The sequence below is a fragment of the Apis mellifera genome, linkage group LG9 (genome assembly GCF_003254395.2).
Source record: "Apis mellifera strain DH4 linkage group LG9, Amel_HAv3.1, whole genome shotgun sequence".
Classification (NCBI taxonomy): Eukaryota; Metazoa; Arthropoda; class Insecta; order Hymenoptera; family Apidae; genus Apis; species Apis mellifera.
The window spans coordinates 1,198,932-1,222,303 of record NC_037646.1 but is presented as its reverse complement, the minus strand read 5'-3'; the positions used below and the strand labels follow the sequence as shown (position 1 = coordinate 1,222,303).

Below are 23,372 nucleotides of genomic sequence, written 5' to 3'. Positions count from 1 at the left end.
AGGAAATTTTTTTCAATATTTGAACAAATTTTCTTTTTATAATTATTATTTGATTTGTTTCTTATTTATATCTAATTATCTAATCTAAATTATATCTAATTAGCAACAACTTTTTTTTGTTTATGTTAACAAAAATTGAACTAGTTTGATTTGAAAAAACTCTGTCATATATTTTTAATGTTTTTTTTTGTTTTATTTAATATATTACAATATAAAAAATTTAAATATAAATTTTTATTAACTATTTAAATAAATAAATTTAATTTAAGTGACATTTGTTTAACTTGATCTGTAATAATGTATAATAAATTTATAAATGTTTTTGCAAGGTTGATTGCACTCTGAAAATTAAAAAATAGTAACAAGCAGCCCGTTTTTTTATTTCTAATAACAAAAAATAGTAAATATAAATCCTATCTTTTTTTTATTATTGTTTTTTTTTCAAATAGTCATGAATTTAGATTACAATTTTATTTTCCGATTATTATTTTCTTTTACTATTTTCTATAAAGAATATATAATGACTTGATTTTGATGGTAGGCCTAATGAAATTTTTTCACATTTTCTGATTTTTTAAAAGCAATTTTTTTTTTTGCCTCTTTTTTCATTTTTACTTTAGTAGAACGAGATTTGGAAACAATTTTCTAGTTCCCTTTTTTTTTGTATGATTATATAATATATAGTATTAATTTTACTTAAAAACTTTTAATATCATTTTTATTTTATGTAAGCAAATCATTATACATATATTTTTATCATATTTTAACATATTTATACATTTCCATATGCACAACAATATGTCAAACATATTGATAATAAAAATATATTAAGCATATTGATAAATTTTTCATTATAATTAATTTTTTTTTATTAGTAAATAGTTCAATACTAAATAATATATTTATACAATATTCTAAGTTCTTAAATATTACGTCTCCATTCTCGTTCTACCATTATTTTTGTGATACATTAACTTTATAAAGAAGTATCACAAAAAAAATTCAGAAATTTCTTTAGAAATCATTTCTAGAGAAAAAGTAGTTTTAAGAAGCTTCCTATTAACTTGTTGATAACGTATGTAACGTTATCAACACGTTAAACAACTTATTATGAAATTTATTACTATTACTACCAAATTCAGTGTGCAACATTTAATATTATCATAAAATTCAATGTGCTGTATTTAAGTAATTTCCATTCTATCTTGTGATTTCATTCTACCACAACCAATTTTACGACTTTGAATTAACAAAGACTTCTAAAAAAATTTCCAAAGGATATTTCTTGAAACACAGCTCCATAACTTTAAAAAGATTCTTAGAAAATGTTTTCAAGAAATGCCACTGGAATGCGTTTTTAGAAAAAGTTTCCAAAATATTTTAGTGTGCTTTAATTAGCCTTGAGCTTGTCATATTCCACTGTTCCATTAGTGAAGCCCTTCTTTTGGAATTTACCACCTTTGTTAATATAAGATCTTTGGAAGAATCTACAGAAGAGAATGAAATAGCTGAAGTACATAAGCAAACTAAGTTTAACGTTTAAACGTGAAATATGGCATTCAATCTGGTTTTCCAGATACTGGTGAGCCGAAATATTTATAATGCAACCAATAAACATTTGTGTTATCTGTAGTACAGTGATTAACATAGCGCATATTTTTGGTGGTCTGTATTGCATTGCTTTCAAAGCATAATAACTATACATTATGGAATGAATAAAAAAGTTCATTACAACGAACCATCTCGCGGATGCTGTGTACTCTGAATATGAGAACCATGAGTAAAGAAGAACTGTTATATGATGATACCAATGTAGAAAAATTAATTCTTGTTTTCGTAATACTATAAAGATTGTATCACCAAGCTCCGGAAGTTTTGATAGAACAAACATCCATGTCCAAAAACCAGACACGACGTCTTGTTCAATAAAGCTGCAAGAAAATAATTATGCATTTATTTCTTTTTCAATTACTATTGTAGAATTATTATTATATTTTTTGAATATAATCCGCAAATGATATATTCAAAAGAACAATTCTATTGAATCAATTTAAAAAATTATTACATATATAATATTAATTTTAGTTTCATAAAATACAAATTGTCAAATAAATATTATTATAGTTAAAAAATTACTCTTTATATAAATAATAATTTTAAAAATATCAAATGATAAAATTGCATTAATACTTAATTATAAGTAAATTTTAAGTTTTATCATGTTCACTCAAAAATATTTTAAAGTATAAAATATAAAAATGAAATTACCTACCTAGGTATACAAACACTATGGTAAAACCCATAATGCTTTAACACATGGACCAATTCTGGTAATGTTCTAGTCAATCCAATAATGGAGAACGATGCAAGCAATGTGTTCCATAAAGCAAGTACGCCCCTGAGTTCAAACCTTGGTCTAGTTGACATATAATGTTTTCCACCAAAAATTAGGATCATGTAAATGCCACAATAGTAGAAACAGTTCGTCCAATTCTTCGTCATCCATACTTTAGTCTCTGTATGAATGAAATTTTCTTCGAAATTAAATACATAAGAATAATTAGGTACTGTGACCACTTCCATATAAGATAATTTATTCATCTTGATATATTTCTTTCTTTGTGGTTAATTTGAAGTTAAAAAAAAGACACTTCTTTCCGTCTCTGCTGCCAATTGACCTAGAAAAAAGAAAAAAACAATTGTTGAGAATTTCTTTTAAAAATTTAAAAGATAAAAAATTTAAGTTCCATATACTATAACCTCTCGTAGACAAAACTTCTAAATTGATCACATCAACATTCTAAGATGTTGTAATATTATTTAACTACATATTTCATGTATGTATACGAGAAGTATTAGACCTTAAGTTTCATAACAAAAAATTTGAAGATGAAGCATCGGGCATCGTAAAGATTGCATATTGTAGGTATTATTTTTTATATCAATTATTTTCTGCATCTCAACAGCAAACATCAATGTCTTTTCAAAATTCTAGTTATCTGAAAGATTATAATGTAAAATCCTAAATAATATGATTTTACAAATAATTATATATTGTAATAATATTGATGAGTATTTCAAAATTAAAAAAATTTTTTGTTATTTAAACAAAATAATTACATTTAGATTTAATAATTAATTTGCTTTTAAGGAAATTAATAATAATTAAATATAATAAAAATAAAATATTCATAGAAGAAATAAATAATTATTGAGCTAATATAATAATATATAATTTTATGTAATAAAATTTATATTTATATAAAAATTTAATATAAAATATTCTAAAAAATTCATAAAATTCATATGATTAATTAGGTTTATATATATATAAATATAAAATATAAAATATATGTATAAAAGAGGTTTATATTTAATGTTCAACTTTGATTAATTTTTATATAATAAAATTTATTTTTATTCCATATATCATTATTTCAATTATTATATATTTTTCTATGTTTTATATTATCTAAAAAAATATTACTTTATTTTTTCTTATTCTCTACAAATATTCTATTTTTTTTATCCGAATAAAAAATTTTGAGTGATAATTCATCAAATTTATCAAATGGAAAATTTTTTTCCATTGTACTATCTATTATTTATATTTCTTCATACTTATATTATATTCATTATATTATATTATATATATTATATATATTATATTATATCATACTTATATTATATTCATACATATTTATATTTCTTCATTCATTTCTCATTATATTTCTTCATAAAATTATATAATAAATAAATATATTATATAATATATAAAATTATATATATATTATTATATATTATTATTTATATAATAAGAAAATAGGATTAATTTCGAAAAATAGTTATGATTTTTTTTAACACTAATCTAACCAATTATTTATTTTCTTATTTCGTAATAATTAATCTCACCTACTCTAAAATGTAGATCTATTAAGTGCATAAGGAAGCGTATTCTCAATGATTTGAAAAACACATTGATTATAAATTAAAAAATAAAATTTAAGAGAAAAATCAATTAACGTGCTTTCTTGAATTTTTCCCCAACATATCGATGTTATCGATAGAGATGACAACTTGGTTAGAGAAAGAAATTTAAATTTGATTGGTTATTTTCAATACATTCATGAAAATAGATTTGAAAACATAATGTACTTTAAAATAATAGTCAAAAAATAAGAATGAGATATGAAAAATAATATATATATAATTACGACATCATAATTTATATTTTGCAATATATTTTGAAAAAATCTATATTTTGAATCATAAATCAATATATTTATTATTAATATAGTTATATTTATTATTAATATAGTTAATATTTTAAATAATTATTTACTGTCTTATGCGTAATATATTTTACAATTAGATTTTTCATATTGATATATAATAAAAAAATAAATAAAAAATACATTTGATGGTAGTTATACCATTTATATATGACAAAGATAGAAATCATGACAAAGCAACTGCTATTATTGAGTGACGCCATCATGCGTTTTATCTCGCTTCTATAATGAAAATAAAAATGATTTTATATGTTTTCTTGATGCTAAAAAAAAAAATTTATTTTATCGCATAGTATGATTAAATTTTTTAAAATAAATAGAAAAATATCAACAAAAATGAATTCGATCTCCATTCAATTTTGATCATTTTATATTATTTCTTAAATGTATTTAGATATTTATAACTTAATAGTTATTTGTATCATCTTATTCGGAGAATTGATAGAATCATTTTATATCAAAAACAATTATTAAATAATTAAATAATATATAATAATTATTAAATAATATATTATTAAAAGTACAAAACATTTTTAAAGTTAAAAAATTGTAATCTTTTTTAAAAATGATTTTTTCGAAGATTATAATTTTTAGAAAAAAATGATTTACAGATTCATATTCAGCATATTAAGATCTTTAAATATCTAAATTGAAAATTACAAAAAAAGAAAAAAAAATTAAAATTTGTTGAACAATATGATATTTTGGAGTGGCATGAGGCATAATATACTATCATTATTGATTATTAATTTCTTAATAATCATAATTCATTATTATAATCTTATTCTATATATTAATAATATAATTATTATAATCTATTTGAATAAATTTAAAACATTAATTTTTATTTAAATAAGTTCAATACATTAATTCTTATTTACAATATATCGAATTCATTAAAAATGATTTATAATTATATATGTAAGTATTTTATATATATATATATATATATAATACTTACATAGCAATACTTTTATATTCAAAATATAGATTTTTTTAAATTGAATTCAGATGATTTATGATCAATTCTGCCAAAATTATGATGAAGTTATAATTTTTTTAACAATAATATTAATTGATTAAAAGAAGAATAGTAAAAAGTTTTTTTCACTGATGAATCAAAATTCGAATTGTTTTAGTTCGGAAATAAAATCTATTTTTTTTTATTTCCGAACCAAAACAATTCGAATTTGTTAAAAAAAATATGGATAAGTTTAAAAATTAATAAATATAAATTATTTTTTATTGATAAATATCATCAAAACTTAATATTATCGAATTTAAAGAATGTTAGAAAAAATATTTTCATTAGATATCAATATGTTTTTGCAATTCATTAGTTAGAGCATTATAATTGGGATACATAGTCATTTTTATCTCTTATTTTGTTTTTTTTTTACAATTGTATTTTTTTTTAAAATAATAATTATCGTTAGTTATTGCAAAAATAATATATTTACAAAAAAAATTTCAAAAAAAATTTCTGTTTTTAATAATAATTTTTCTTAACAGAGAAAATTCTTGTGATTTTTGTTTTCAAATTAGTGTTAGTATTCTGATATTGTAGTATCAGAAACTGTTACAATCAACTGTAAAAAATATAATTATTAATCATTATACATAACAATATATAATAATATAATAACGGAAAATGTTTTGATTATAAATAACAAATATTAATAATAAGAATTGTTTTTGTTATTAATTGTACGGTAATCGATAATTCATAATAATCTTCCTAATAACAAGAGTTTTATCAAAAAAAAAACTTCAAATAAAATAAAGATTATTAGATTTAATATTTTTAAATAATAAGAAATTAATATAATTTTTCATTTAAAAAAGGAAAACGAATTTTTTTATTGAATTATATAATAAAGCGCGAAAATGCATTCTAACTACGAAGAAAATATAATTAATAAATAATGATAATATTTTTATTATATTAACAAGAATGTTATTATATATATATACAATATTATTTATACAATACAATAAAATATTCATTATTCCCCATTTTTATTTCTAAGTTCTACTATCATTTTATTTTTTTCATTTTTTCAATAATCAAACTTTTCATAATACTTTTAGATAAGAAAGACGAAAAAAATTACCAATTGAAAGTAATTCAATTTAATAAAATAAACAATTGTTTGTGAAAGTAAATAATAGATAATTTGTAAATAGTTTATATAATAACAAAAAAAAAGAATTTTTTTTAAAAAATTTTAAATAAAATAATATAAAATAATATAATAATATAAAATAATGATATTGCAATATCAGTATTTATTTCATAATTATAAATGAATTAATTACATATAAATCAGTGATAATATATTTAGTTTTGTTTTAATCAGAATTTTTTTTAAAAGATTTTAAATAAAATATTTTATAAAATAATATAATTAATATAAAATAAAATAATATAAAATAATATAATAATATAAAATAATGATATTGCAATATCAGTATTTATTTCATAATTATAAATGAATTAATTACATATAAATCAGTGATAATATATTTAGTTTTGTTTTAATCAGAATAATATTATCGAAAGATTATTAAAAGATTTTCATTATTAAAAGATTTATTATAGATTAAGAATACATTTGATTTTTATACAAATGATTTTTATCATTTTTCTAATTATTTTCTTCGTTATTTCTTTATCTTCATTATCATTTTTATCATTAATCTAAACTTTTAGAATTCTATTATAATAATATATATATAATATCTGATATATAAATAAATATTTACTACGTTTATAAAGTATAGATTTTCATGATTTTTTAAATTAAAAATTATTTGATATTAATAGGAAATCTATTAACATATAAATTCAAAAAATTATGAAAAATTGAGGATATATAGAATTAGACAATTGTATCATAATAATGTTAGATATATGTACTTACTATTGTCAAGATGTAAAATTAAATGTTTTTAAGTTAATCTCTATAATTTTTTTTATTTCTAATATTTTATTTCGAATAATAGTGTTTCGTTAATCTTTCAGCCAACAGTCAGATAACTCTTAAATAAAAAACGTAAACTTTTTGAATTATTCCTCTATCACCAACAGTAAATTTTCTAATATAATATTAATAATCAATCAGAATTATTTGTATACTTCTATTATATCATATTTTCCATCAATAAGAAAATTTATAATCTTCATTGTATATATATCAATTTAACAAATTAAACTATACAATTAATTTAAGCTTAATAATTCTAAAGAATTATTCAAATTAAATTTTAAGAGATTTTACATTTTTTAAGAGATATTGAATTTTTATCTTTAATTTTTGCTTAAATTAATCAATATGAGTATATATTTTTGATTTTTATTTAAAAATAATCAACAAAAACAAATACAATAGAAATAAAAAATTTTATTATTTTTAGCAAGGATCTATTTTCACTTATAATATTTCATTTCAATTTGCTATTAAATGATACCTTCGTATCATTTAAGTATATAATAAAATTGACTATGATTATGAAAATTATTAAATTTGTCAAAAAAATATTTTGTAATTAGTTAACTTTAAAAAAAATTTTAAGCATTACTTGAATAAACTTTCAAGATTTCTCAAAACTTGCAATTATAAATACATATTCTTAAAAAATTGTAATATATCGAATCATTTATGAAGCACTAGATTATCTAATATTAATTAATATTAATAAATAAATAATATAATATAATATTATATTATATTAATATTAATAATATTAATTATTATTAATAAATAAATAATTAAACAAAATCCGTGAACAAATTCGTCAAATATTAATTATAGAAAAACATAATGAGAAAGGATTATAAATTGGAAAACAATATATAATAAATCTTGCAAGATATTAATTATTCTAAAATGTCACTTGAAAAAAATATATATTAACAAAATTAATCAAAACAGCACAATCAAAACAAATTCACAAAAAAATGTTTAAACAAAAAATAATAATTTCTCCAATTTTATTCTCTGACAAAGCTAAATTTATTTTCAAGTTAGATAACCAGATATTAATATATGAAAGAAACATAATAAGTTAAATTTAAAAAATCTCTAAGATAATCAAATATTTATTTATAGTCAAACATTTGTAATATGTGTTTATCTTAACTTGAGGAATTAAGATTTTCTTTTAAGAAATCAAAAAAAAAAAATAAAACTTAAAATTTAAATATTTTCAAACAAAATTTAATTAAAAATTTTTAAATTATTTTCAAGATAATGTATCTGCATAATATATACTTGTAAAATATAGAGAATATAGTATATTCAAAAAATATTCTTCTCTATATTTTACCAAAATAAACAAAAGTTGGTATACAAAAATGTCGATTTATTTCTGAAATTTATTTAAATTATAAATAATTTAAGTTTACGTTAGATGAAAATAGAATAGTCTCACTTTATTTTCGTTTCGTTCATTTAAATTAAAATTTAAATTGTTTATAATTTAATAAAAAAGCAATTAGGTCTCAACCGATATTTTTATATACCAACTTTTGATCTTTAAAATCAATTTTTCAAAAGTGCTTACAAATATACAATTCGATAATGGATTATTTAAAAGATTGTACATGTTAAATTGGGTATATAAACATATCCAAATTTTGATCTATATTTCATATTTGAATAAATTAAAAAATAATTAAAAAAAAATAAAATCAATAATAATTTTACAAAGATTAATTGAACATTGATCTATCGAATCTAAATTAAAAATTAAAAATATACTATAAAATGTTAAATTATAAACTAAAATAATTTTTATTATAATTATATATATTTTTTATATTATTACTATTATACTATTTTATTATTATTATTTTTATTATTACTATTTTATTATTATTATTTATTGATAATAATTTATTGTAAAAATATACATTAAAATTAGAAAATTAGAAAAAAGTACAGATAATAAACGAAAAAAAGAAATCGCATGATTAGTATCTATTATTCTATATAAACAAGATAAGATTTTGCAAAGATTATGTTTATAATTATTTATTATATTATAAAGTAATAAAGTGAAAAAAATAAAAAAAATGTAAATGCAATTTATGAGATCATATCATACATACCTTTAGACTTATGTAAAAACGTATTTTTTTTTTTTATTCCGAGAAAGCGTGATAATCATAGAATTTAAAAAAGCAAGATATTTTCAATTGTTCCAGTTATTAATTTATTTAATAATATATTTATTTTGATAATACTGTTACTTCCATGTATTTAGTTCATCTTTGTAACTAGACATTATATTACTGATAGAAAGACATCGGATTAAAGTTATGTGAAAACTTTATGACATAACATTTCAAGATATTTATCGTATCATTCTTTACATAGCAGTTATCAAACTCATCAATTTATCGATATCAAAAATCCACATATCGAAACAATTAATATTTTTCTTTCACTACAAAATATATAATTTCTTGTTTTTTTTTTTATTTAAATCTTAAGTGAAAATTAAAGAGATTTAAGATTTATCTTATATATTAAATAATTATTTAATGTATAAATTACATATAGTTTGCGTTTACATTACATACTTACATTACATTAGTTCGAAATTAACGCTCTAATGTATCCTTATTTATTGATCATAATAAAGATAAATAAGAAATTTGTCGAAATAATATGATTTAAGTGTTTGAGATTTTTAAACTTATAAATTTAAATATTTGGAAAAGTGAAATCACAAAAGTCCGTAGGAAAATTAATATTAATTAATTTTAAATCCTGGTTTTTTAAAATTAAACACGCATATATATGAATATATAATAATATTTATACTGAATTTAAATATATTTATATTGAATTTAAATATATTAATCAGAATGGAAAATTCTCATAAATTTTAGACATTGCATAAGTTTAATACTAATTTAATTTATAGCATTATTTGTCTATCAGCGTTGTTAAAAAAATTTACTATTTAATGTGATATTTCAAATATGTATATATAAAATTAATTCGAAAACATTATATTTAAATATGTAAAAACAATTTTATTATGTTACAAACAATGTATCTTCAGAAAAAAATTACATATAAAAGTTTTACAATTCCAAGAGAAGAATATAATTATCCTATTTATTTTTAAAAATTTTATGCCATTATATTTTTTTTTATAAGATTAAGCTTTCCATAAAAACATTTAAAATTTATAATATAACAAGATCAATAATTGAGGATTTAAAAAGTAGAATAATAAAGGAATATTAAAAAAAAATATTTTAACAAAAAGAAGAAGAAATGAATTTGAAAATAATTATAATATGATTTTTTATGTAATAAAAATAATCACGTAAGAAATGAAAATGTTTTTATTTTATTTTATTTTATTATTTGATAATTATCAAAAAATTAATGAAGTTTCGTTTATATCGCTTAATTATTTATTTTTTATTTATAGAAATAGAAAATTTTTATTTTATTAAATATCTTCTAAAGTGATATCAAACATGAAAATTTCTCTTTTTTTTCCCCTTTATAGAATACAAATATTCAAAGAAAAATATATTTAAATATATTTGATTTGAAAAAAAAATTGATCTTCAAATAACTTTAAAAATACTCAAAAAAATAAATAAAACAGTTGTATTTTCTTTTTGAAATTGTTCTGAATTTTTTAGATAATTAGATGTATTTTTATATAAACATGTATATTTATATATTATATAAATATTATATATATATTATATATATATAGTCTTGAATAACGTAGATTCTAATAATGCTTTTATTTATCGAATTGAATTGAATTGTTTGACATATTAAAATTAATATCTATAGCTCATAAATTATTGCATATATATATAAAGTATTTTTCCATTGAATTAGATATTTTTTCATTATATATTTCTTTTCCTTGCATTTCTTTAATTTTTTAATTAATTTTTTATAACATAATAATATATTATTTGATAATTATCATATCATTATGATGAATAATACGCATGCAATTTTTTTTGTCTATTGAATATAAATTAAAATCGTAACTCTTTTGCTAAATTTTTTATGCTAATTTATATGATTAAAAAATTATAAAAAAAAAAGAATATCTTACTTAAAAAAATACGAAGAAAAAAATTTGCATAATATATTTTAGACAATATAACAATCGATCAATATATTAAAAAATTTGTCTCTGTCACTCAAATAACAATGTCAAATGCAAAATAATTGAATATAAAAAATTTGAAATTATTGTTTTTCAAAAAGAATGTATAATAATTTTTACATTCACAATATATTATATACATCAAAATCAGCAGTTTACTAATGTATTAATTGTGTCACACATTCGAACAATCAGATCGAATCGGAAGAAGTCGAGTAGACTTCGCAGAACATATAGACCGGATGTTAGAACTGACTGTTGCAGTTGGATTAACTCAATGCAATAGGGTAGACTGACAAATTTGGCCGCACTTTTAAACAGATCGATAGGGTTCCCACAATGAATATACACAATGAATATATGTGGAAGTGATTATTGTACATATGTATTATCAAGTGTTATGCACTAAATAATAAATATTTAAAAATAATGATTTTTCTTCTTCTTCTTTCCTAATTTTAATAACTTTAAAATATATTAAAAAAAAATCATATTAAGCATTTTTCGTTTATATAACAGGTGGTCAATTTAATTTTTTTTTAAGTTTTTCGCAATTTTTTAATTTTCTTTAATTTTTAAGTTATTCGCAAAAATTTATTATAAAATTATTTGTGACAATAAATACGTATATAACAATAAATCATCATTTATTGTTTATACACACACGCATACGCACATGCACACACACGCGCGCGCGCACACACATCAATTAGTAATAATATATTATATAAACGGATAAAACAGACAAAAAGAATTTTAAAGAACTGAAAATATCTTAATCTCAAATTCTACTTCGATATGTATATGATATATATTAAATTATATACTATGTATTTGTAGAATTCTAGAATGAGAAAATAAAATATAAATATAAATATATAAAATATCTAAACGATCGTTTATATATTATTATTTGAAGAATCTATGGAATGGTAAGTCTCGATATGAATATTATATAAATATTAAATGCAATGATACTAATTTATTCGTTATATATATTGGTTGTTAACTGCCATGTCGTAGAAACAATAAATAAACAGCGGTCGTAAACTGATGCAAATGTGTTACGAACATGCGCACACACACAATGTGTGCATTTTAAAATTATCGAAATCAACGGAATCAATCAAAAGAAATGAGATGTATTTTTTTTTTAAACTTTAAGAATGAAAAGATGAAAATGTATATAATTTTGATGTAGAAAAAAGTCGTGAAATACGAAGTATAATCATTATATTGTTGTTTGAATCTTAAAAAGATTTTAAAAGAAAATTCTTAAAATATATATGGAATTCTTAAAATATTATAATTGGAAATATCTAAATATATCTAAATATAAATTATTTTTGCTTTTATAAGAAAAGTTTATTAACAAAAAATTTGATATATTTAAAGATTTATATATTTCAAATATATTTTTTATATATTTATAAATATATAAATATAAATTATTTAAGATTCTATTGTAACTAGTAGAAATAAAGATTATAAAAAATATTTAAGTAGAATTAAAAAAAAAAAAAGAAATAAAATGATTTTATTAAATTTAGATGAGATCCTTTGATTATCAATCACTTCAAATTTTTATTTTATTTATTATACGTTTATTTTATTATTTATACGTTTTATTTCTTCTTCTAATTGCATACTATAGTTCTTTTCCTTAAATTATATTTTATGAATGAATTTCTTTATAAAAAAAATTTTTTTAATGTTTTCATTAATTGTAAACTTTGAACGTCATTTAATTATTAATATATTGAAATTATATCTCATTTATTCAAATAATAATCAATTAAAATAAAATGTTATAAAAAATATTATTAATTTAAAAATATAAAAATTAATTAAAAGACATTTTTATATTTTCTTTTCCAATAAATTAGAATGTTAGAATAATAATTATATATAATTATTTGAACTGTCTTTAAATCTATAATACATTGAGGAATACATTTATCGCAGTCGGCAAAAAACTTTGGTTACTAATACCGACTATAGCTGGCGCGCATATACCTAGTTAATAATACCTTATTAATAATATATGCATAATATCTGTATATTAAATATAATATTCTTATTATATTTTTATTGTTTTTTTCATAATGTAATATTTTTAGTATTATAATGAAATAAGTTAATATTAAGACAATTAATTATGAAAAATTGTTTAATAGTGTAATATAGGATTCTCAAAAGGAGCTCGGTTCTTCGAGAGAAATAGAATATATTTGATTAATATCAATATTAAAAATATATATTACTTTTAATATATGTTTTCTTTTAAGAGCAATTAAGCAATAAGCATAATGAGATGAGAAAAAATTTTTCTTTTTTTTTTCTTCTATTTATTTATGAGTATGACTTATTTATGAATATTTGATAAATTTTTTTTTTGTTTAAAAATTCCGGAAATTGACAAAATTAAAATAATAATTATGCGAATAAACACGATAAGTAATTATATAAAATAAACAATTTCTCTTTAAGTATATTGTTTTAACTTTAGAAAGAGAGAAAATAATTTGATAGAGTATAATTTTATAAGAAATTTTTATATGACAATAGTAATGTATATATTACTATTGAGAATTCGGAAATTTAGCTAAAAAATTATCAATTTTTAGACGTTTATTTTTATTTTATTTTTAGACAATTTTTTTGGAATCATTTTAAAAAATAAACTCTTTATTTTTCATATTTTTAAATTCAATTTATTCGAAAATATTTCTATATTATGAGAAATAAGAAAAATAATAATTTTTGTCAATAATTAAATATGACAAATAAATGATTACACAAAACTTAAAAATTATTTTAATATATTAAATTAGAGAAAGAATTTGAGAAATGAAATCTCTTTAAAATAATTTTATAAAACTGAATATAAAAAATTTTTAACGAATACAATTTTTTTTTCATTATTATTTAATACAATATATGATGTCTGAAATTTCTTTAAGGAATTAAATACATAAATATAATTAAAATGTAAATATAATATTTCATATTTTAATCAAAATTGAAATTAATTTTAAAAATAAATTTAAATTTTTATATAAACATTTCTTTTAATTTTTTCAGTTCTTTTTTCTTTTTGATTATGATTATAACAAGTATATATATATATATATATATATATATATATATATATATATAAAGAAATTCGACATTATAGTCGAGTTATATCGAGATTAAGAATCAATATTACACACATATACACGTGCGCGCATGCATATCTCATTTAATTTCTTACAAACATATAATTTTTAGAATAAATATATAAATTGTTTCACTATAAAAAAATTATATAACATGTGCTAAATTTTATTTTTTATTTTTTTAATAAATTATACTCACTTGTTTATAATGTATTCTATTATACAATGTAAATTCGATTTTATTTTTCAAATATCATATCTTATATCAATTATTATTAAATTATATACAAATATTTACACAAATACATAAATACATTGGAAAAAGTATATAGTAAAAAAAAAAATTATATTTTTTTTATTTTTCATATGATATATATGCTTTGTAAATATATATTTTTTGAATATATTGCATTCTTTGCAAGTTAATTTTTATATATTATGTACAAATATTTTAAATATTTGAAATGAAACGAATAAGTCATAATTTATGAGACAATACACATAATATAACATCAATAATATAACAGATTTTTTCAGATTTTTGATTTTGATTTTCAATCCTTTTTTATTTTCTTTTAATTAATAAATATCAATCGTTAGTATTGAGAAAAATGAAATGAGATTTTAAATATATAGATTGTTAATATAATCATAGGAATGTCGATTTTTGAAAAGCTGATTTTAGAAATTAAAAAAAATATAAAATTTATTATATAATCGAGGTAAATATTAAATTATAAGCAATTGAGCTTTCATATTTTCTTTTTTTTGTTATGCCGCTATAGTAGTTCGAAATGGCTAATATACGAAAAAAATTAAATTTTTTAAATTTGTCCAAAATCAATGAAATTTAAGGTATATATAAAATCCTAAATATTAATATATAATATATAATAATAAAATCTTAAATATTCAAATTAAATATTGGTAATAAAAATAATTTGTTAAAGAAGTTCAGAATTTTTTAATGTAACTTTAGAATGTTTTGAAAACAGAAAAAAATGCATAAGTTAAAAAAAGATCATATTGTTTTTCTAAAATTATCGAACTTTGTTTTGTTATATTTTTTTTATTGAAGAGTAAAAATTTAGTTAGATCAACTAATATTTGGTATGTTGTATATATTTTATCTATACGATAATATATACAATATATACAATATTTCATAATAATAATTATTATTATTCTTAAATCAAATAAAAATAAAAATTATTTCTTGTTTCCTAAAAATTATAATGAAAATTGATTTTATTTTACATATAAAAAAAATATAATATTTAACAATATGTTAAAAATTAAATAATTTAAATAGAATTATAGATAATTATATGAAAATTTTGCAAATGTGATCAATTAATATTTAGATTAATTATCATTTTTTTTCGTTAACGTTTGTCTTTTATCGTTAATTAAAAAACTAATTTACAATTACTATATTTACTTCAGCTATTTATCATTCACTATTTTGCACTATGACCCACTTTTTCTAATTACTCTTTGCCTCCTTTCTCTTTTTCACTTCGCCTGCTGTCTTTAAATATCCAGTCGCACTTTTGTCCCCTTCCTCATTCAAAAGTCCATCCACATTTAAACCCTTGCATTCTTTATATTTATAATCATTTCTTAATTCAAGAGTTTGTATTTTTTAATTTCTTTGTAAATTTTTATACAATAAAAATTTTATATAAATTTTATATATATTTTATATAACATAAGTACAGGAAAGTATTAATATTTAATATTATGTATATATCACATTAAATAGTTAAATAGTTCCAATTTTTCTTAATAATAATTGATAATTGAAAATGAATTTTCATAAATAAAACAGATATTTTTAAAGATAATAATTGTTGAATTTTTTTTTTTAATTTCTTAAATTTTTGAAATCAATGAAAAATATACATAATATAAAAATATTGAAAAATTATTAATTGATTTTCTATTTGAATAAAATGTTATAAAAATTAATTTTTATAATTTATATTTCTAAATTCATTATAAAAATATTACATATACAATATTACATTATAATTTTATTGTTACAGTAAAACAACAACAATAATGATACAAATATAATAATACAATACAATGATACAATACAAAATAAAAAAATTTATTTTATTACCATTAATAAACTTATATTTTATTTTTCAAAATTTATATATCTTTTATTTAAAAATAAATTTTCTATATAAAATTGAGAATTTTTATACAAAAAAAAAACTGAAAAAAAAAAAAAATTTTTTTTTCCATTTATTATCAAAACTACTTTTTAAACTATGTCTAATAAGTACATATGATGTAATTATATCAATTTACATATCATTAGAAATTATAAAAATATGCAATATAAAATTATATCTAATTATAAATTATATCTTAGAATTTTATCTTTTTCAATAACTTTAAAAAAATATATATTAATTTTTAAAAATTAGTTTCATATTAATAAATAAAAATATAGTAATTACAGTAATTACACATATTACAGAATGTAAGAATTAAATTAATATTTTATATAAAATTTTATTTTATATACTATTTAAATTACTATTTAAATAAAAAAAATTAATAAAAAAGAGATTGTAAAAAAATTTCTTTAATTTTTTTATATTATATTTTTAATTTTTTTTTGTAATTTACAAAATTTTTATATTTTAAAAATATATATATATATATTTTACTTAGTAAAATTCATCTGAATATTATATTTATTATGCATAAAAAATATATAATATTCTATTTAAAAAAAACTTAATTTAATTTTGAAATTAATCTTTTTTTTATATCTTTTACCACAATAAAAAATAAAAAAAAATAAATTTCTCTCTTTCTATTAAACAATTTTTCCGAATATTTTCATTTTAATATCTTTATTATTTTTTTTTTAATATTCTAGATAAAATCGTATATTTATAAATAATGAATTAATCGAATTTTATAAAAAGAAAAAAATAAATTTTTTTTTATACATAAATACAAAGAATTTTAAAACCAATGAATATAAATTGAATTTTCTTCAAAATAATTATATAATTCTTCTATAATCTCTTTATTATTAAATCTTGTTGATAAATTAATTAAATCATTATTTCCAAACGTAAATAATAGATTCTTTCTACATTGATATTGTTTATAACTAATTTTTAAAATTTATTAATTTATATTGATTTTTAAATTTTTTATACATATTGATATAGAAAAATTAGATGCTTTAGAAATAGGTTTGTTGGTATTTTATTTTACTGAGAACGAAAAAAAGTCACATAAATATAAATATAAATTTCGAGATGTAAAATTTTTCTTTCATTTTGAAATTTTACATTGAACAATTATTCTATAATATATAGAACCAGATAGAATATTATCAATTTTTTTTTCTTTTTTTTTTTAAATAAATATTACAAGTAATTCTAATATTGAAGATAGCTTATTGCGTAGTAAATTAGTTTTTATTTAAAAATTTATTAATTAAAATAATCTTATTAATCTTTCCTAATTTATTCTAATTTGAAGAAATTAAGAAACTAGGTAGCAAGAAATTTCTATATTATCTGAAGTGTTTCGAACTTTAGATAAAATCTTGCTATTTGAATTTTCAAAATTATCCTACTTCTTCTTCATTTATTTTTTTATTGTGAAAGAAGTTATTATATTTTTTGGCAAGTAAGTTTTACGAATAGTTGATAATTTTTTTCGATGATGATGCGACTAAGATTTTATTATTTTTTCATATTATTTTTTTATGTTCTTTTATATTTTATTTTTTAAAAGATTAAAAGATTAAAAGATTAAAAGATTAAAAGATTAAAATTTGTTAATTTTGTAAAATATATTGTGTAAATGTGAATGAAAAATATAAATATGTTATTGTTTCATTATAAATTTAATGAATTTTAATATTTGGATCAAAGTGAGACAGACAGACAAAAAAAGTAATTATTGATTTAGATATCAATGATATAAATCACATCATATTTCAATATCTAATGATAAATATAGATAGAGGAAACGATAAAAAAGGATTTGAAAAATTTCAGAAGTTTTGTTTTTATAATTTATTGAAATGAGAGAAATTTTAGCACAATTATTAAATTTTATAAGTTGAAGCTTTAGAATTATAAGTTAGCTTTATAATTTCATAAACATTTTAATGAAAATTTACAAATTATAACTACCATGACTGATTAGATTAATAGAAAAATATCAAAAACAAAAAATTAAATATCTGAGGGGAAAAGTTATCAGTTACTTATAAATTATCAGAAAATGTTGCGACACTTATGAATAAGGAAGAATATTTAAATTTACCAAATTTATAATTCATAAAATATATTTAAATTCTAAAATGTTTTTTTCTAAAATTTCCAGCCAAAACTGGAAATTCCAGGATAATAAAGATTGATAACATTGATTTGTAAAAATATATCTTATGAGCATAAATTTAAGTTAATTATCATTAAAAAAAATCCAACATAAACTCCAAAAATTTTTCAAAATATTACATCTATTTATTTATTTATTTGTTTATATAAATTAAAAAAAAATACATGAATGAGTTCATATTTATTTAAAAATGGTTTTGTAAAGATTTTGCTTTTAAGCACAAAAATTAAACAAAAAAAATCTTTTCTATAAAACATTTTTACATAGTATCTTATTCAAATTGAAATCAATTTGTTTAATATCAAAATCCTTTTTTTTTTTTTTATTTTTTATCATTAAATGAAAAAATAAATGATCTAAAGATCTTAAAACGTGAATTAGAATGTTTAGAAAAATTGTTTTTGAGAAACAAAAGAGAAAATAGAAATTTTAAAAATAGTTTTAGAGATTTTTAATATCAAAGAAAAATGAATAAATAAAGATAAAAAAAATGATTGACAGTAAACATTGTTTATCAACGAAAAAAAGAATTTGAATAGAATAAAGTAAAGTATAATTGTAAAAAAAAAAGAAAGGAAGAAAAAGAATCATTGATTTTGCAATGATTAATATCGGATTTCATTAATTACTAATAAATTGTAATAATAAACAAATATTATATTACATTATATTATATTTAAAAGAATTATATTTAATATTTAACAAAGAAAATTTGGAATTTTAACTAATATTAGATTGATATTGAACGACTCTTTTTCAATTAAATAAAATGTAAACTATAAATTTTTTTTTTCAAAAATTTAATGAAATTTTATTCAATTAAAAATAATTGATTGAATTTAAATGTAATGTAATATTTCAATGTATATGTAATATTTCATACGGTGTAAATCATGATTCACATATCATCAATTTATAATAGATTTATATATGCTTATTAATACGTAAATACATTCTAATGTGATTCTTGTAAGATTTAGAATCATAATTTCGATTTTATTCCTTTTTCTTCGATTCAAAATAATGATACAGAAACAAATTGTTGAGTTATATATTATATATGCAAAGATGTGATTCATATTTTATCATATCACATATCACATATCATATATAACATAAATATATATTTACATGTGAATTATGTGAATGGTATGAATCGTATGAGTGTCATTGGACTTTCAATCGTTGTTCCAATTCTGTTTTGTCTTTTCTCTCTTTTTGAACAGCGTAATATTGTGAGCTGAGGATAGCACAAAAGTATCGACACGACTCATATCTATACAAAATAATTCATTCTTATTTCCTTTATCAAATATATTCTTATTATATATTCTTCATTTTAATTATTTTACAATTTATTCCATAAAACGAATAATAATATTTACACAATAGTTACAGAATTAATTATTCGCAATAGATTCATATAAAGATAATGCTATGAAATTAGATACTGTATTGTACGGATATTTAATAATCGGATGAATTATAATTCACAAATCTTCACGTGTGAAAGAATGATCGCACGATGTCACGTACGTGAATCAACATACATTAGATACGTACAATCGGTATTTAATATATGTCAATTGCGATTCATGAATGAAAATGTAAAAGAAAACCAATCATAGGAATCAATCGACAGAAAAGAGGTTTAAGTAAAATAAAAAAAAAAAATAAAATAAAATATCGTCATAAAACTTTTAACATTTTGAGACACTTTGAATCAATTAAAATTATCTGTTATAACGTTTATGCAAATATTTGATTAGTGCAGCGATCAATCTTTTAAAGTTATATAAATTAATTATTGAAATTCAATATTCTATTTAGAAAATGTTTTAAACTTTATTTATTTGACATAAATAAAGAAAATTTAACATTAATTATACAATAATCGATCAAGATAATATTATATATTCATTTGATTCTAAAAATTAGAAAAAACATAAAAATTAATATATAAAAATCGATTAAGACTTACTCATTAAGTTATAAGCACAAAAATATAAATAATTAATTAATTAATACAAGAATATAAATAAAATGAGATCGTTCTCTGTCATATCACTGTTTCCATTTTGCTTTATCTAACGTGAATTTAAATTGTTTATAATTTAATAAATAATATTCAATTATATTTATTTTAATCATTAAAATCGACCATTTAAAGATGAATGTACTAATATTCTGCATAAGTGAGATAATATGAGATAGTGTGAAAATAAAATTTTATATACAATAGAGATCTTTAATAATCATTAAAAATAATTAAAATGAAATTACAATAATCAAATTATAATCACCAAATCTGTTCATATAAATAATGAAAATACTTTTAAGATAGATTAACTACATACATAACCAAAAACATATATATACTAAATTTCGAGAAACATTATTAAAAATTATTCAAATTATATAAATCATTAAATCTTTTTAAATAATTTAAAAAAAATATATATTCAAAATTAAATTAAATTATTATTATTTCTATATTATATTCATGCTTTACAAATGAAATTTTTAAAATAAAATATATATTACATATATAGGTATATAAATAATGTATTTTTTTAAACTTAATAATTCCTCTCATTAAATCTATTTATTAAATTTAAATATAATTCGATAAATATAATTAAATAAAAAATACATACTATATTAAAAGTTCTGAAAATTACAACTATACGATTATTAATGAAAGAAATTTAAAAATTCATAAAATTTAGAATAAAATTTTTGCATTATTTTTCATTTATAAAATATAAAAATATAATATATTAATTTTTAACTTTAAGCAAGATAACATATGTCTTAAATTTAATAAAAATATAAAAAAATGTAATAATATAAAAAAAGTGATATGATAATACAATATCTATCTGATTAAATAAAATAAAATGAATAATGACAATGTGATATATTATATCAAAATATATTTTTGAAGTGAATTTTTATTTATTATTTATATAGTTAAAGGAGAACAAAATTAAATGTTTACAGAATAAATATTTTTTTTTATATGAAAATTGTTTTTGCATTCCAAAAAATAATAAATTATGGTAATAAATTATATAAAAAATTTAAGATTTAAATTTTATTTTGTCGTTTACGCAAATACATATCACGTAACATAAGAATGATCGATTAGATTAATCTCTATGAAAAATTCCAATGTCGTACGATTCTCGGAAGATCGGATGCTTAAAGGTCTGTTCAAAGATTATTCCAAAATATGAATGGTGCAATGGTTCTTCGTATTACTTCAAAAGAAATACAAATAAAATTTTTTTTTTTGCTTTATTTGACTATGTTTAAAAATGATAATTTAAATCCAATAACAATTATGGATATTGTAATTTAAACTAACTATTGAATAAATATATTGCTAATTAGCATTAAAAATACATTTTTAAAAAATTTGAAAAGAATAGATTTTAAAAATACATATGTTATATTAATAAAAAAATTGAGAAAAAAAAAGAAAATGTTATAATTATAAAAATATCTGTAGATAAATATTATAAAAAAAATCTTGTAATAAATAACTTAGTAATAAATTTTTACGCAATATGATATAATGATTATATAATATGAATTTAATATTTTATTGAAAAAGAATTAACTAAAATTTTGTTATAAGTTCGAATTAGTAATTGACATTCATTAATTTATAGATTTATTAATTATACATCATTAGCTAACATATAAATCATTGGGATATAAAAATATCAATTACAATTACAATACGCAGCTTCCACAAAATTTCGAAAAATTATTTTATTAATAATTATAATAGATATATAATAATATTAAATTAAAGTATGAAAATTAAGATATTTTTTAATATACAGTTTGTTATGTTGGATCAGCTATTATGAATTTTGAAAATATAAATATATCGAAAAATTTTGATTTTTCTTTGTTCTCTCATATCTCAGAAACTAATTCTTCAATTTAAAAATTTATGATTAATATCTTATCATAAATTATCATTTTTTAGTTAATTATTCTTTCCATGATTTCATTTTTTTATTTTTATGATATTATTATCGATATTCTATTATTTCAAACAATTTTTTCCTATATGTTGTTATAGGTTTTGCTTTTAATTTCTAAAATATTCGTAAAAAAATCTTTTACGATAAATTGTCGCCTTATGACTGTTCCTATATCTAACCTAAACTTTATTTTTGATGACAGTATTAAATAATGCTATCTAATCTATATTTTCTAAAAATTACAAGAGAAGAATATATATAGAATGAAATTATGGTACAAATAGTTACAAGGTGATTTTATATACAAAAATAAATAGAAAGAAAAAAATAACATTTTTTTATTTAAAATTTTCAAGGAAATTAAATTT

At 17.6% G+C, this 23,372-nt stretch overlaps 1 protein-coding gene across 1 annotated transcript in view; it reads right to left on the bottom strand.

Annotated features, from left to right (window-relative positions):
- Positions 1-456: 456 nt before the first annotated feature.
- The window catches only part of LOC725031 (elongation of very long chain fatty acids protein 6), a 71,976-nt gene continuing 49,060 nt past the window's right edge, over positions 457-23,372 (bottom strand). Inside the window, exons 2-3 of the mRNA XM_003251802.3 lie at positions 2,273-2,678; positions 457-1,931 (exon numbers count right to left, since the gene is read on the bottom strand). Of these exons, the coding sequence (XP_003251850.1) occupies positions 1,391-1,931; positions 2,273-2,601 (870 nt within the window). The 5' untranslated portion in view covers positions 2,602-2,678 and the 3' untranslated portion in view covers positions 457-1,390. The remainder of the gene's footprint in view (positions 1,932-2,272; positions 2,679-23,372) is intronic.